General features: G+C 63.4%; 3 protein-coding genes and 1 long non-coding RNA gene across 8 annotated transcripts; 3 read left to right on the top strand and 1 right to left on the bottom strand.

The window, feature by feature from the left end:
• The first annotated feature begins 4,332 nt into the window (after positions 1 to 4,332).
• Positions 4,333 to 8,114, top strand: ERMAP (erythroblast membrane associated protein (Scianna blood group)). The gene is made up of 6 exons (XM_075773438.1): positions 4,333 to 4,462; positions 5,176 to 5,585; positions 6,168 to 6,263; positions 6,730 to 6,986; positions 7,089 to 7,204; positions 7,332 to 8,114. Exons 2-6 carry the CDS (start codon positions 5,178 to 5,180, stop codon positions 7,880 to 7,882), a joined length of 1,428 nt encoding a protein of 475 aa, XP_075629553.1. The 5' UTR covers positions 4,333 to 4,462; positions 5,176 to 5,177; the 3' UTR covers positions 7,883 to 8,114.
• Positions 8,115 to 10,066: 1,952 nt separating this feature from the next.
• Positions 10,067 to 11,553, top strand: SVBP (small vasohibin binding protein). Its single transcript, XM_075773478.1, has 3 exons — positions 10,067 to 10,194; positions 11,101 to 11,222; positions 11,324 to 11,553. The coding sequence occupies exons 2-3, from the start codon at positions 11,103 to 11,105 to the stop codon at positions 11,408 to 11,410; spliced, it is 207 nt and encodes a 68-aa protein (XP_075629593.1). The 5' UTR covers positions 10,067 to 10,194; positions 11,101 to 11,102; the 3' UTR covers positions 11,411 to 11,553.
• Positions 11,554 to 12,033: 480 nt separating this feature from the next.
• TMEM269 (transmembrane protein 269) lies at positions 12,034 to 15,412 on the bottom strand. 4 transcript variants are annotated; one of them, XM_075773466.1, is made up of 7 exons: positions 15,277 to 15,359; positions 14,144 to 14,188; positions 13,463 to 13,610; positions 13,273 to 13,370; positions 13,039 to 13,182; positions 12,739 to 12,939; positions 12,496 to 12,629 (listed from the first exon to the last, which is right to left on the bottom strand). In XM_075773466.1, exons 1-7 carry the CDS (start codon positions 15,299 to 15,301, stop codon positions 12,520 to 12,522), a joined length of 771 nt encoding a protein of 256 aa, XP_075629581.1. In that variant the 5' UTR covers positions 15,302 to 15,359; the 3' UTR covers positions 12,496 to 12,519. The 4 variants fall into 4 exon arrangements, with proteins under 4 accessions (XP_075629578.1, XP_075629581.1, XP_075629579.1 ...); XM_075773463.1 differs by lacking the exon at positions 14,144 to 14,188 and having other exon boundaries at positions 12,034 to 12,629; positions 12,739 to 12,942; positions 15,277 to 15,412; XM_075773464.1 differs by lacking the exon at positions 14,144 to 14,188 and having other exon boundaries at positions 15,277 to 15,377.
• Positions 12,496 to 14,132, top strand: LOC142604752 (uncharacterized). 2 transcript variants are annotated; one of them, XR_012838587.1, is made up of 3 exons: positions 12,496 to 12,686; positions 12,765 to 12,922; positions 13,478 to 14,132. It is a non-coding gene; the product is annotated as an uncharacterized LOC142604752 (long non-coding RNA). The 2 variants fall into 2 exon arrangements; XR_012838588.1 differs by having other exon boundaries at positions 13,471 to 14,132.

Below are 15,412 nucleotides of genomic sequence, written 5' to 3'. Positions count from 1 at the left end.
CCAAAACGGGACGCCAGGACAGACTGGAACATCTCGGAGCTTCCCTGGTGTCCTTTAAGCCACCGGTGTCTGTCCCCGCCGCCGCCAAATTCCCCCTCGTTGGGTTGATTTTCATCGGCGCTTTCACTTCTGCCGCAGCGCCGGGGCTTTCGGCTGCCGGGATTTTTAATATTTCTTTTTTTTTTTTTTTTTGGCCGTGATTATGAAACTGGCAGTTTTAAACCTCTGCACCGTTTCAGAGGATTCGTGTCCAACCCCAAATCTACGTCGGGGGGGGGGGTCCGTCAAGGGTTGGCGAACGTCTCCTGGGACCGTCCTCGTTGAGATAAGAAACGCTCCGGGCTTTTTTTTTTTTTTCCGATCTTAGGTTGGGTGGATTTAATCTTGGGTGTGGGAAAGGGGCCCCTTTCCTGGGGAGGTGGTTGGTATGCAGGGATTAAAAAAAAATGTAAAAAAATAAAGTAATAAGAATAAAACCGTGCCCGTCTCCATCCTGGGTTGCAAAATGGAGGAAATAAGCGCTCATCTTCCCAAATAAAAAAAAAACCCACCCAAGATGGTTCCAAGGCTGGGTTTGCCCCCGGGATAGATCCGACCGCGATTAAAAGGAGAGGAAGGCAGGAGCGGAGGTAAATCACCGCCGTAAATCGCCGCCGCAGGGGGTTCGGCAAAGCCACGGGGCCGATACACCTGCGCGTTCCCCCCTGGAATGGCGGCTCCTTCCCGTTTCGGCATCGCCGTCACGCCGGATCCGTCCGGCACAGCACCGGTGCTCGGCGAACCCCCTCCGGTTGGCTCAGCGGAGAAGGGGAGATGTTTCCGGAGGGCAGCCTGGGGCGTGCCGGTGGGAAAACACGGTCCCCGAGGGGCGACGCGGGGGTCCCGGCCAGCTGCTTCGGTGTCCCCAAGGTCCGTGTCCCCGTCTGTGGGACTCCGGGCAGGAAATCCTTGGGGAATTGCCTCTCCGAAAAGCCTCCATCCCGCCCGCCCGCTCGCTTCCTTCACAAGAAATCCTTCGTTTTCCACGAAAAAACGCCAAAAGCGCCCGCCACCTGCCCCGCAGGGGGTGTCCCCGTGACGGCGCGGCCGCGCCGGGTGTCGGTGATGCCGGCGTTCCCGGTGCTGCTCGGGCCGGATGGCTGGAAATCCTTATTCCCGGTTTCTTGGGGCTACCGAACCCGTAAAGTGGGGTTTTTCACCCCGGATTGGCGGCGATGCGGGGCAGGGGTCGGGCACCGAGGTCCTCGCCGACGCCGACGGAGGTTTTGGGGTGTTTGGGGGGGGGGGGCGTGTGTGGAAATGAAGGCGCACGAATTTCCTTTCTCCTGGTAAATGGGAGGGCCGTTTGGTTCTAATTAGGTAATGAGTTAATTAGGATTAATTAGTTAATGTTTGCAAAGCACTTAGGAGATGAAAAGTGCCAGCGTGGGGTGGCTTGGTGCGTCCTCGCGCTCTCCGTGGCGGGGGTTTCGGGTAAAATCCCCTTCCCGCGACGCCATCGGGAGGGGACTCCTTAAACCGAGCCTAGCCAGGCCGGGCTTAAAACCCAGCACGAAGGTGGGCTCCGACAACGGGAGGTCTCAACAAACGACGAGGGATGCTCCCGGCTCTCCGCCGGCGTGCCGGGATGGAAGCACACATACCGAGAGCCAAGCGGGCACGTCCCGGCGTGCCCATCCCGCCGGCAGCGCCGTTTCATCGGGCGCCGGGGAGGGAAAATTCCAGCTCGGTGGTTCGGGGGCCTCCCTTCCCGCCGGCATCCCGCGGGCAGAGCCGGCACACGCGGCACACGTGGGAAGGAGCAGGGTTTTCCCTGCCCGGCGGGCTCATCGTCGCACTTTGCCCGCGTCGCCCGGACCCTCGCACCGTCCCGGCGTCCTCCGGCACGACGGAGCCGCGGCAGAGAAAGGGGCTGCGTGTCCCCCCCGCCCCAAAAAAAAACCAACCCGGGAATTGAGCCCCCCTCCCGGCTCGCGCTGGGGTTACCTGGAGGTAACGAAGCCAATTTACTAATTAACCGGGATTAATTTCCCTGTTTGCCCAAACACACCCGCCCCGCGGTTTCCCTTCGTTGCCTAACGAGCCGCTGGGATGAGCGACGGCAACCCCGGCTGGCCGCCACGTGCTCCGGCAGGACGATGCTCTCCGTCACCCAAATTTCCCGGCTCTTTTGGGATACAAATTAAATCATAACCCGTTAACGACCCAGGACGGGAGACCCCTCCAGCCCTGAATCTGAGCTGGGCTGGATTTGGGGTAAAAAAAAAAAAAAAGGTGGTTTTTCTTTTTTCTCCGGCAGAGCTGGCCTCATCCCGGCGCGCCGGCGCGGCTCTTTGATGATTTAATTTCAGCCGTTCCTCGGTCCCCGGTGGGTCCCGGAGGGGAGACGAGACCTGAATTCCTAATGCAGAAAAACAAGCAGAAAAAAACCAAACCCATGTGGGTTTATTTTTTTTAATTTTTTTTCTGGGTTGGGTGGTTGGTTTTTTGGTTGTTTTTTTTTTTGGCTTTTTCCAAGCTTTTTGGGCCTGGTGGGAAGAGGAACAACGTGGGTGGTTATTCCCTGAAAGGAGGGGAAGGGATACGGGGCGGGGGGGGGTACCCGCGTTGTGCTGGGGGGGGGGGATGGAGGACATGGGGGTGCCGGTAACCGGAGCGGGGCGATTCGGCGGTGAAAGCCGAAGAGTTTGTTCCCTTTGGCGCCCGGCCAGGCGCTCACGCCGCCTCCGAAATATGCAGTTTAACCCCCCCCCCCCCCCGCCCCGGGAACTCTGTGTGTGTGTCCGCGGGTGTCCGTGTCCCCCCTCCGCCCCCGTTCCCCGGCCCCAGACCCCCTCGTCCCCTGCCCGCCGCCCCCCTCCTGCCCCGGGGCTGGGGGGACCCGTCCTCCAGCTTGCTTGGTCCTCGGGGGGTTCCCTGGGGTCTTTTGGGGGGTGAGAGCTTCGCCGTAGGGCAGCCGGCGCTGGCAAAGCCCTCCGGTCCCCATAGGTCCCCATAGGTTGCCATAAGTCACCATAGGTCCACATAGCTCACCATAGGTCGCCATAGGTCCCCATAAGTCCCCATGGGTCACCATAGGTCCCCATAAGTCACCATGGGTCCCCATAGGTCCCCATAGGTTGCCATAAGTCACCATAGGTCCCCATAAGTCCCCATGGGTCCCCATAGGTTGCCATAAGTCGCCATAGGTCCCCATAGGTTGCCATAGGTCCCCATAGGTCCCCATAAGTCCCCATAGGTTGCCATAAGTCACCATAGGTCCCCATAAGTCCCCATGGGTCACCATAGGTCCCCATAGGTTGCCATAAGTCCCCATAGGTCCCCATAGGTTGCCATAGGTCCCCATAAGTCCCCATGGGTCACTATAGGTCCCCATAGGTTGCCATAAGTCCCCATAGGTCCCCATAGGTTGCCATAAGTCCCCATAGGTCCCCATAGGTCCCACCACCTTGGCTGAGCGTCATGGTGACCATGGGAGGGGACAGCAGACACCCGTCACCCGAGAGTCCTCTCAATGTGAATTGTGGTCAAATTGGTAAAATTCCGGGAAAACAGGTGTTTCCTCAGCAATACCTGTGCCAGGGTCACCTGCGGTGTGCCCGGTCCCCTGTCCCCACGGGTGCCCTGCGGGGACGACACCGTGGGGTGGGCACAGAAAGCTGGGGGTGGGCAGATGGACGGAGGGAGGGATGGATGGATGGATGGATGACAGAGGGATGGATGGATGGATGGACGGATGGATGGACGGACGGATGGATGGATGGAGGGATGGATGGATGGACGGACGGATGGATGGACGGACGGATGGATGGACGGACAGAGGGATGGATGGAGGGACGGACGGATGGATGGACAAAGGGATGGATGGATGGAGGGAGGGATGGGGGGACAGAGGGACGGCAGGAAGGACAGCAGGATGGACAGATGGGGGGATGGACAGGGAGGTGGCTGGCCGGGGGGCTGAGGGACGGGTGGACAGCTGGACGGACCGAGGGCTGGGGGGGGCGCACGGGTGGCGGCCGGATGGCCGGACAGACGGACGCTGGAGGCGGCAGGACGCGGGTGGAGGTGCCGCGGAGCGGGGTGCTGCGGGGCCGAGGGTCGGGCCGGAGCCCCCGGCAGAGCCCGGGCAGTGGCTCCGGGGGGAGGCCCCGAGCGCCGCGGCCCCTTTAAGAGCCCCCCCCAGGCGGCGCCGTGGCCCCTTTAAGCGCCCCCCCTCCCCCCCCGCGGGCGGGCGGTGGTGCGCTCCGGTGGGCCGCGCCGCGCGGGGGACACTGGGGCGGGGGCGGAACCACTGTGGCTGCGGGGGGGGGGAGAGGGCGGGGGGCGGGCAGGAAGTGCCGCGCGGCCCCGCCCCCTCCTCCTTGCCCACCCCCCCCCGCCTGTCGCGGCGGGGCGCGCTGTGAGGCGGCGGCGGGATCGTTCCGTCCGGCACCGGGCACCGGGCACCGACTGCGGCTGGGTGAGGGCAGCGGGCGCCGGTGGCTGGGAGAAGGCGGGGGGCGGTCTCGAACCCGGGGTCTTGGCGGGGCGCGGGGCGGGCAGCGGTCTCGAACCCGGGTCTTGGCGGGAGCGGGGGGGGGGGGGGGGGGGGGGCGGTCTCGAACCCGCGGCCCCCCGGTGCGGCTTCACCCCCTGTCCCCCCATGGCAACCCCCCCGTATCGGCTTCACCCCCTTTCTGCTCCCATTGCAACCCCATGGTATCTCCCCCTGGAGCTTCCCCGTGTTGGCTTCACCCCCAGTTACCCCCAGTGCAACCTGACCCCCCCGACTCCCCCCATTGCAACCCCCCCATTTCAGCCCGACCTGCCAATTGTCCCCCATTGCAGCCTGACCCCCCAATTTCCCACCCATTGCAGCCTGACCCCCCAATTTCCCCCCCTTGCAGCCTGACCCCCCCCAATTCCCCCCATTCCAGCCCCCCTTGCAGCCTGACCCCCCAATTCCCCACCCATTGCAGCCTGACCCCCCAATTTCCCCCCCTTGCAGCCTGACCCCCCAACTCCCCCCATTCCAGCCCCCCCCATTCCAGCCCGACCCCCCCAATTCCCCCCATTGCAACCCCCCTCCCCGGCCCCCTCACGCGCAGCCTCACGCCCAGGCCCCCCATTCCCCCCCCCCAACCTGCCCCCCATTTGCCCAGGCCCCCCCCTTTACCACCTGCCCCCCCCCAGCCATGGCCTGCAGCCTGAAGGACGAGCTGCTCTGCTCCATCTGCCTGAGCATCTACCAGGACCCGGTGAGCTTCGGCTGCGAGCACTACTTCTGCCGCCGGTGCATCACCGAGCACTGGGTACGGCAGGAACCCCAAGGCACCCGCGACTGCCCCGAGTGTCGCCGAACCTTCGCCGAACCCACCCTGGTCCCCAGCCTGAAGCTGGCCAACATCGTGGAGCGTTACAGCGCCTTTCCCTTGGACGCCATCCTGGGCGCCCAGCGCAGCCCCTTCCCCTGCAAAGACCACGAGAAGGTCAAACTCTTCTGCCTCACCGACCGCGCCGTCGTCTGCTTCTTCTGTGACGAGCCCGCCGTGCACGAGCAGCACCAGGTCACCAACGTGGATGATGCTTTCGAGGAGCTGCAGGTGGGTCCCTCCGTCCCTCCATCCCACCATCCCTCCGTCCCTCCATCCCTCCATCCCTCCCTCCATCCCTCCGTCCCTCCCTCCGTCCCTGCCTGGCCCTGGAGCACCCTCCCCGCAGGGTCCCCTGCCCCGAGCGGCTCCTCCGAGCTCCTTCGTCCGTCCGTCCCCTCTTGCCTCGGCGTCGCCTCCCGCCCGTCTGTCCCTGCTCCCTTTCTGTCCCGGTCAGGGGCAGCCCCGGGGTTTCCTCCCGTCCATCCGTCGAGCCGCACGCACTTCTGGGGCTGCCCCCGTGGATCCCCCCCCTGCTCCATCCGCGCTGGGGGGTCCTTTGGGACCCCCAATCCAGCCGGCCGTGCACCCCCATGGGTCTGCCGAGCTGCCCCCCAATCCATCATCCACCCCCCAGCTCTGCCCTGGACGGGACCCCTGTGCCGGCAGTGACCGACCGTGCCCCTGCACCCCCTGCACCCCATTTCCCACACCCCCCCGTAACCCCACGAGCCGGCTTTTGGCAAGAGAGCTGCTTGCTGGGATCCTGCCCCCCCCCCCCAAATCCCCTGTTTTCTGGGGTTTTTTTCCCAGCGGGAGCTGAAGGAGCAGCTCCAGGGGCTGCAGGAGAGCGAGCGCGGCCACACCGAAGCCCTGCACCTCCTCAAGCGGCAGCTGGCCGAGACCAAGGTAGGAGCAGGGACGCGGCCGTGCCCCCCAGTAACACCCCAACCCTCGCAGACCTGATTTGGGGACCTCCAAAGACCCCAAACCCCTCAGTTCCAGGGATCTGCCCCATTTTTTCCTTCTCCAAAAACCCGTCGTTCGACAAAGCCACCCGTCAAGTTGCTCATCCCTCTTTAATCTCCTTCAGGGCTGCTTTATCTTTTAAATCAATTTTTATTTTATATTTATCGCTTTCTTCTTGCTCAGGGGTTCAAGTCTCAGCGAGGTTCAATTTTTCTCTCCATTCCCGGGGTTTTGGGCGGGTTTTTTTTAAGGTTTTCTGTAGGGGCGCGGGATCAAACATCCATCCTTGGATGCTTGGAGCACGCGGGATCGTTTGGGTTAACGGGGTTGATTTGGGCAATTACGGATCCGTGGAGGGGTCGGGGTGGGTTTGGGGGTTCCTGACACCCACCCGCACCCCAAAAAGTCCTCAGCCAAGAGCCTGCGGGTGACTATCGGGGAGGCTTTCGAGCGGTTGCACCGGCTGCTGCGGGAGCGGCAGAAGGCGATGCTGGAGGAGCTGGAGGCGGACACGGCGCGGACGCTGACCGACATCGAGCAGAAGATCCAGCGGTACAGCCAGCAGCTCCGCAAGGTGCAGGAGGGCAGCCAGATCCTCCAGGAGCGCTTGGCCGAAGCCGACAAACACGTCTTTTTAGCCGGCGTCGCGTCCCTTTCCGAGAGGTGAGCGGTACCGAGGCGACGCCGGGGTCCCCCCCGCGGAGGGGGGGTGTGTGGGGGGTGTGTGGGGGTGTCCCCCCCAATTCCCCGTCGTGTCCCTCGCAGGCTGAAGGGGAAAATCCACGAGACCAACCTGACCTACGAGGACTTCCCCACTTCCAAATACATGGGGCCGCTGCAGTTCACCATCTGGAAATCCCTTTTCCAGGACATTCATCCCGGTGAGAGCCACGGGGACGAGGCGGCGGGGTGGGGGGGGCTTCCCGGCGAGGGACGGGCACGCGCCGGTGACCCCCGCGGTTTAGCCAACCTGCGCTGATGTCCGTGTGTCCCCCCCTCACCCCGCAGTGCCGGCGGCGCTGACGCTGGACCCCGGCACGGCTCACCACCGCCTGATCCTCTCCGACGACTGCACCATCGTGGCGTACGGCAACCTGCACCCCCAGCCGCTGCAGGACTCCCCCAAACGCTTCGACGTGGAGGTTTCGGTTTTGGGTTCGGAGGCGTTCGGCGGCGGCGTGCACTACTGGGAGGTGGTGGTCTCCGAGAAGACCCAGTGGATGATCGGTTTGGCCCACGAAGCCGTTACCCGCAAGGGCAGCATCCAGATTCAGCCCAGCCGAGGGTTTTATTGCATCGTCATGCACGACGGGAACCAGTACAGCGCCTGCACCGAGCCCTGGACCCGGCTCAACGTCAAGAGCAAGTTGGAGAAGGTGGGGGTCTTCCTGGACTACGACAAGGGGCTCCTCATCTTCTACAACGCCGACGACATGTCCTGGCTCTACACCTTCCGGGAGCGCTTTCCCGGCAAGCTCTGCTCGTACTTCAGCCCCGGGCAGAGTCACGCCAACGGCAAGAACGTCCAGCCCCTGCGGATCAACACCGTTCGCATCTGACTGGGGGGGGGGTGGCTTCTGCCCCCCCCTGCCCGCCCGCCCCTCCCCGGGCGTTCGCCCGCAGTTTGGTGGAGGTCGGGGCCGATCCTGCCCCAGGAACTGCCGCCGGCGCTGGGCGGGATCCGGCGTTTCCACCCCCCTTCGCTCTGTGCCGTGCTTCCAGGAGGGGCCCGGCGCGGGGGGCCGGGCTGCTGCAATAAAAGGATTTGGAGAGAAGGGGCTGGGTGGTGGAGAGCCCTGCGGGGCTGCCGGGGTGCACCGTGCCGCCAGTACGGCACCGTGCCGGGGTGTGCCAGGGTGTGCCATGCTGCCGGTACGGCACCGTGCCGGGGTGCGCCGTACTGCGGGTACGACTCTGTGCTGGGGTGCGCCGGGGTGTGCCATACTGTGGGTACGGCTCCGTGCCGTGGTGCACCGGGGTGTGCCGTATGTGCTGCAGCGTGCCGTGGTGCATCATGGTGTGCCATACTGCAGGTACGGCAACGTGCCGTGCCATACTACCCTGTGCCATGGCGCACCGGTGTGTGCCATACTGCACATACGGCACCGTGCGGTGGTGTGTCATGGTGTGCCATACTGCAGGTACGGCGGCGTGCCGCGCCATGCTGCACCGTGCCGTGGTGCCCCGGGATGTGCCGTACGTGCTGCATCGTGCCCTACTGCGCCGTGCTGTGGTGCACCGTGGCATGCCATACTGCCAGTACGGCACCGTGCCGTGGTGCGCTGAGGTGTGCCGTACCACACTGTGCCGCGGTGCGCTGTGCCATACATACCGCACCAGGCTGTGCCAGCCCGTGCTGCGCCACGCCATAGGTACTGCACCGTGCTGTGCCGCGCCGTAGGCGCTGCGCTACGCCGTGCTGTACGCGCTGCAGCGTGCCGGGGTGCGCCGTGCCGTGCCACACCGTACGTACTGTGCCGTGCCGCGTGTACGGCACCGCGCCATTGTGCGCCGTGCTGTGCCACGCCATACACACCGCAGCGTGTCGTGGTGTGCCGTGCCATATGTGCTGTGCCGTGCTGTATGTATGGCACTGTGCCATCGTGCACCGTCCCGTGCCGTGCCATACGTCCCGTGCCGTGCCACGCTGCGCCGCACCGTACGTACTGCACCGCGCCGTGCTGTACATCCTGTACCGTGCTTTGGTGCACCGTGATGTATGTATTGCACCGTGCTGTGCCGTGCCGGGCGTGCTGTGCCGTGGCGTGCCGTGTGCCACGCTGTCACCGCCCCGGGGGGGCGGGGAGGGGTCTCGATAGGGGCTGCTGCCCGTGTATAGGAGCAGTGCCCATATAGGGGACGCTATCTATAGGGCCACGGGGAGGGGCTGGTCTGCGGGAGGTGTATATAGATCTATAGATAGGTATGTATAGGGGACACGGCACGGAGTGTGCGGCACTGCTGTGGGGCGCTGCGTGTGTCAGGCTGTGTGGGGTGGGCTGTATAGGAGGTATGCGCTATAGGGGGGGTGATATACAGGAGGTACGATGTATAGGGGTGGGCTATATAGGAGTATGATGTATAGGGGTGTGATGTACAGGGGATGTGATCTGTAGGGGTGTGATATACAGGAGGTATGATATATAGGGGTGTGATATACAGGACGTATGATGTATAGGGGTGTGATATACAGGAGGTATGATGTATAGGGGTGGGCTCTATAGGAGGTATGATATGTAGGGGTGTGATATACAGGACGTATGATGTATAGGGGTGTGATATACAGGAGGTATGATGTATAGGGGTGGGCTCTATAGGAGGTATGATATATAGGGGTGTGATGCACAGGGGATGTGATCTATAGGGGTGTGATATACAGGAGGTATGATGTATAGGGGTGGGCTCTATAGGAGGTATGATGTATAGGGGTGTGATGCACAGGGGATGTGATCTGTAGGGGTGTGATATACAGGAGGTATGATGTATAGGGGTGGGCTCTATAGGAGGTATGATGTATAGGGGTGTGATGCACAGGGGATGTGATCTATAGGGGGTGTGATCTATAGGGGGTGCTGAGCTATAGGGCAGTGCAGGACGGCGCAGCGGCCCCGTGCCGATCGTACTGGGGTCACTGGGACCGTACTGGGGCACCGCCCCCGCGGCTGCCCGCCCGCCCGCCAGGCGGCGCTGTTCAACTCCGCGGCGCTCTCGCCGGCCTCGCTTGGACACACGGCGGTGGCCGTCGGCGCATGCGCGCTGGGGGAAGGCTCGCGGCGCCTGTGGCACGTCTGCGCGTGCGCCGCAGGCCGGGCAGCTGCGCCCTGAGTGGGCGGGGCCTCGCCGCCATCTTGGCCCGGGCAAGGCCCCGCCGGTACCGGGGGCTGCGGGGACCCGGGGGTGGGGGGGGGCTGTGGGGAGCGGGGGGCTGTGGGGATGGAGGGGGGCTGTGGGGCATGGTGGGGGCTACAGGGATGGGGGGCTGCGGGGAATGGAGGGGCTACAGGGATGGAGGGGGCTGTGGAGATGGAGGGGGGCTGTGAGGGGGCTGTGGGGATGGAGGGGGGCTGTGAGGGGGCTGTGGGGATGGGGGGGCTGTGGAGATGGAGGGGGGGTTGTGGGGCATGGTGGGGGCTACAGGGATGGGGGGCTGCGGGGAATGGAGGGGCTACAGGGATGGGGGGGCTGTGGGGATGGAGGGGGGCTGTGAGGGGGCTGTGGGGATGGAGGGGGGCTGTGAGGGGGCTGTGGGGATGGAGGGGGGCTGTGAGGGGGCTGTGGGGATGGGGGGGCTGTGGAGATGGAGGGGGGGTTGTGGGGCATGGTGGGGGCTACAGGGATGGGGGGCTGCGGGGAATGGGGGGGCTACAGGGATGGGGGGGCTGTGAGGGGGCTGTGGGGATATGGGGGGGCTGTGGGGAGCGGGGGGGCTGTGGGGATATCGGGGGGCTGCGGGGATGGAGGCGGGGCTGTGAGGGGGCTGTGCAGCAGAGTGTGGTGAGATGGGGCAGCTGAGGGGGCTGGGGGACACGGGGGGTGTTGCGGGGGCACCTGTGGGGCTCAGGATGGCTGGGGGGGCCCTATGGGAGCCGAGGTTGGCTCAGGGGAGGCGTTACGGGCCGTGGGGCGGGGGTGGAGGTGCAGGCCCAGGGGGGCTGTGGAGCCAGGGGTAGACATGGGGGGCTGGCCGGGGGCTGAGGGCGGTGGGGCTGGCAGGAGGGGAGGGGAGGGGAGGGGGGCCCTGAGGTAACCCCCCCCATATACCCCCCCACTGCTCCAGCCATGGAGCCGAGCGGGGCAGGGCGGAAGGAGAGGCCGAAGCCCCGGGAGCCATCGGCCCGGCTGGAGAAGGCCAAGCAGAAATCAGCCCAGCAGGAGCTGAAGCAGAGGCAGAGGGCGGAGGTGAGCGACTGGGGGGGTCACGGCAGGACGAGGGGGGGACGGCAGCAACGCTGAGGCCGAAGCCCCACCCCGTCACCTCTTTTCCCTCTCCCCTCCCCCAGATTTATGCCCTCAACCGAGTGATGACGGAGCTGGAGCAGCAGCAGTTCGACTCCTTCTGCAAGCAGATGCAGGCCTCCAGCGAGTGAGGCGGCGCGCGTGGCCCCCCAAAACGACCCCAGGCTCTCCCATCTGTTGCCCACCCACCCCCTTTTCTAACTCCTTTGTTATTTATTACCAAACATTTTTGTTTGGTTGATTTTTTTTTTAAATAAAATCTGTGGTGATTCCACGTTTCTCCGGCTCCTGGTCCCTCAGCAGCGCCGGTGGCTCCATCCTGCCCCGGTGCCGGGTGGGAATGGCGCGGGGGTGGCTGGGTCAGGGCCGGGGGCCAGAGCAGCTGCGGCCACCGGCTGCCAGCTCCGGCCTTCTTTGTGCCGAGCCGGACCTCGGCCCACCGGTTCCCCGCCAAGGTCTTGGCCCGCCGGTGCCTGGATTCGGCCGCATCCAGCTCTCGCAGCTGCTCGTGCCGCAGGAGCCTCCCCGGGGACCCCGAGTGTTTCTCTCCACAGCTCGGCGCAAGGTTTGACCTTCGTTTCCTTCCTCCACCCACACGCCCTCGGCTCTCCAGCCGCCGTGGTCCGGCATCCTCCGGCTTTCCAGAGAGTTCGGATTGACGGCTTTAAATCCCGCTTTCCCCTTCCGCCTCCCTCCCGCACCCCAGCAAGCGAACACCGAGAAGTGGGAGGGGGGAAATAAAACACTAATATTAGAGAGATTCTTTCCATACAGCGGCGGGAAAATTAATAAATACCAAAACTCTCCTGGTGAATCGGGTTTCAAAAACTCTCTGGAGAGTTGATCAGCAGCCTCCTCCCCCCTAGGGAGGGGGTGTCCTCGTTTTTTGGGGGTGTAAACCTCTCCCTTGTAATAAATTAACAACGTACAGTGGCGGCCATCCCTAAATTTCGCGTTCCCCTCGCACGGGGAAGGGTTTGGGGGTCTCTGGAGCGGAGCTGTTGTTCTCGTAGTGGGGGATGAGGGTTCACTCGTGTGTCCCCCTCGGGGGACGGGACGCAGGGGGGTATTTTGGGGGTCCCCTGCAGCGGAGCCTTTCCTACCGCTCAATCATTTCCCTTTTCTAACCAGGCTCCTGCCGCGGCTCAGATTCAGCGAGAAGAGCGGAGGGAGATCATCCCGGTGGAGGAGGAAGAGGAGGAAGAGGAAGGCTTTACTAGGCGTTAGGCGGAGGCGGGGGTTAGGCTTTGCAGCTCCAGACAGCGCAGGGAAAGATGATGTAGGACGTCGACCAGGTGAGGCAATAGACGGAAGCCACCGCCGCTGGCGAGAAGAGAACAGCCGCCACCCCTGCGGATCGGGAAACGCTTTGTGGGATCCGCTCCTTCCCCCTCCGCCGCCATCTCAGTGGGTTTAATTAACACCCCCCCCCCCGCCTTAATTTTGTCCTCGTCCTTACCTCCGGCGTAAACCACTTTCTTCCAGAGCTGGGACTCCAGCACCTTGTCGTGGGGGTAGAAACCCCGATCGACCATGAAGAGGATCATGACGATGGCGGCGACGCAGAGCAGGGTGACGTTACCCCCCGTCAGCAGGAAGGTGCCCGCCAGCAGCGAGGAGGCGTAGGGACAGGGCAGCCCCCGGTACGTGAAGGGGATCCCTGCTGGGTGCCAGATGTTCAGCCGAGGCGGAGGAGGGGGGGAAAATCACCCCAAAACCTTCCGCCCCTCCCTGCCATCCCGCGAAACACCCGGCTTACCGCTGGAGAAGAAGCACAGGCGAGCGAATACGGCCATCACGTAGGCGATGGCCAGTAGCCCATCCAGGACGCCCCGCGGCTGCAGCAGCAGAGCCGTAGCCAGCCCAAAGGTGGTGAAGTCGGCGAAATCATCCAGTTTGGCACCTGCAGGCAGCGAACGGGCAGCTGCCAGACGGCGACGGGGAGGGGGAGAACCCGGCGGGGGGGTTTCCCGGGGCGGCGGGACGCACTCACCCAGCGCCGAGCAGGCGTCGAGCCGTCGGGCGACGGCGCCGTCGGCCAGATCGAGCAGGAATCCTACCAGCAGGAGCCAGCACGAGTGGTGGTACTGCCTGGGGAGGAGGGAGAGGGTAAGAAACCGGGGTGACCCCCGCCTTAACCCCCTTCATTTTACCCCATTTCTCCTTTTTTTTTTTTTCCCCACCTGTTGAGGCTGCAGAGGATGGAGGAGAGCCCCGCCACCAGATTGGCCACCGAGAGCCCGTTAGCCGCGTTTTTCCGGATGAACTCCAGCATCCGCCCCCGGCCTGCTCGCTCGCTCAGGAACAGCTTCTTGGTGGACTGGAAAATACCTGCAACCCGCCGAGGCGGCCGGTGAAGAGCAGAACCCGCGGCCGATTTCCAACCGGGGAGGTGTTTAAACCCCCCGCCGAGGTAGCGAGTCGGTGCTGGGGAAAGCGGGGGGACACACAAAACCCCGCAGCCCCCCACCCCTTCCAGCGCTGGGAAGGGGCTGGAGGAGATTTGGGGGGACGGGGAGGGGGGTTTTCTGCCGACGGCAGGAGCCTTGCTGGCTGTTCCCCCTCCTCAAACCGAAACTCCCAAACTTTTAGCGAGCAGCGGGATTTTTATTGCGTTTTTTTTTCTTGGTTTTGCAAGCCCTGCCTCTTATCTACCCGCCGGAGGTAATAATAAAACCAAATAAACCAATAAAAGAACCGCAAAAAAAAAAAAAAAAAGAAAAAAAAGAAAAAAAAATCCAAACCCAAGCTTAGACTAAGAGCCAACCCCGGTTTTAAGCTCTATTGATCTTATATACCTATAGAGCTAAGCTTTAGAGAAAGAGTTTAAGGGTCATGTCCTACTAGTGGGCTTTGCACCCTGCCTTTGCCGTGGTCCCAAAGCCAGGCAAGCTGGTGAGATCCTTCATCTGAAAGAAAACAGCACGTCAGAGCAAAACAAAAACCACCCCCTCCCCTCGCCGCCCCCCCCCGTTTTACCCGCTCCCGGCTGAGCCCAGGCCGATTCATCACCGTCCCGGCGTCGAAACGCCGCCGAAAACGGCTCCTGGGGTGTTAAAAAAAAAAAAAACCCCACCACCAAAACCACCCTAATTTGCAAGGGATTAAAATAAATTGGTTTTGGGAATCCTGCCAGGATCGGTGGCTCAGCGTGCCGGCGGTGGGATGGATGCGGCCACCGCCGGTGACCTTTGGACACCGCGCCCCGAGCCGCCGGTACGGGCTGAGCCGGGCAGGTGGGGATGGAAAATCCCCCCTCGATCTGCTGCTGCCCTCGCTCCGCCGCCTCGGATTTTACCAAATCTGGTGGTTTTTTGGGGAGCTGAGCGCATGCCCGGCACCGTCCCCTGCTTCTTTTCCTCGGTTGGGGCTAATCCGGTGGGTTTTGGGGTCTCCAAAGGTGAAATGGGGCAAAACCCAGCGATTTTGGGGCTCGCGGTCGCCAGCCCCACCCTCCCCAGCGCTGGGCAGGATCAGGCCCCTGGGGAGAGTTACCGGTGCTGCCGCTACACGGGATCCGGGCGCCAGCGAGCATCATAATCCCCGGGCATTGCCGCGGTGCCCAGATTTGCCCGTTCTTGTCATTTCTAGCCCCAAAACCGAAGGGCCGGGGTGGGATGGACTTTCCCAACCCCACACCGCTGCCGGTGCTCTTTACTACTCTTTTTGGAGGAAAAACCAGCGGTTTTGGTTCTTTGCAGGTGACCCCGTGTGCGTTCCGGGGGGGGGGGGGTGTGGGGTGTGTCTCACCCCCCCCAGGGACGAGGAGAAAAGGGGGTTCAGCCGGAGGAGCTGCAGAATTAACCTGTCTTTTTGGGGCTGCTTCATTGGTTTTTATGTTTTTCTGCCCCAGTTCGCAGGGCTGAGCAAGCAGCGCTCAGCCCGTGACCCTTATTTTTCTGCTAAACCCTCCAAAACGGCGATTTTTGAGGGGTGGGTGAGCGTAGGAAAGACGCGAAGGAGCCGAGCGGTATCGGGGCGTCAAGTTGGCACTTACCGACCGGCGGTGACACCATCCACATGGCTGCGGCGGTGGCGGTGGCAGCAGTGACGCCCCGGCCGAGGCGGGGTGGGGGGGGGAAACTGAGGCAGGGGCAGTTCGGCGGGCGTTCGCCCCGGCGCGACGGCGACGC

This window comes from Balearica regulorum, chromosome 21, assembly GCF_011004875.1.
Source record: "Balearica regulorum gibbericeps isolate bBalReg1 chromosome 21, bBalReg1.pri, whole genome shotgun sequence".
In the NCBI taxonomy this organism is placed as follows: Eukaryota; Metazoa; Chordata; class Aves; order Gruiformes; family Gruidae; genus Balearica; species Balearica regulorum.
Note: the sequence above shows the minus strand (reverse complement) of the source record. Positions and strands in the feature narration are given on the sequence as shown.

Coding starts and splice junctions, on each gene's coding strand:
- ERMAP (XM_075773438.1), top strand. CDS start 5,178: ATGGCCTGCAGCCTGAAGGACGAGCTGCTCTGCTCCATCTGCCTGAGC. Junction 5,586..6,167: donor ATGCTTTCGAGGAGCTGCAG/GTGGGTCCCTCC, acceptor TTTTTTTCCCAG/CGGGAGCTGAAGGAGCAGCT. Junction 7,205..7,331: donor TTTCCAGGACATTCATCCCG/GTGAGAGCCACG, acceptor CTCACCCCGCAG/TGCCGGCGGCGCTGACGCTG.
- TMEM269 (XM_075773466.1), bottom strand. CDS start 15,301: ATGTGGATGGTGTCACCGCCGGTCG. Junction 13,371..13,462: donor ATCCTCTGCAGCCTCAACAG/GTGGGGAAAAAA, acceptor CCTCCTCCCCAG/GCAGTACCACCACTCGTGCT. Junction 13,183..13,272: donor CGACGCCTGCTCGGCGCTGG/GTGAGTGCGTCC, acceptor CGCTGCCTGCAG/GTGCCAAACTGGATGATTTC.
- SVBP (XM_075773478.1), top strand. CDS start 11,103: ATGGAGCCGAGCGGGGCAGGGCGGAAGGAGAGGCCGAAGCCCCGGGAG. Junction 11,223..11,323: donor AGCAGAGGCAGAGGGCGGAG/GTGAGCGACTGG, acceptor CCCCTCCCCCAG/ATTTATGCCCTCAACCGAGT.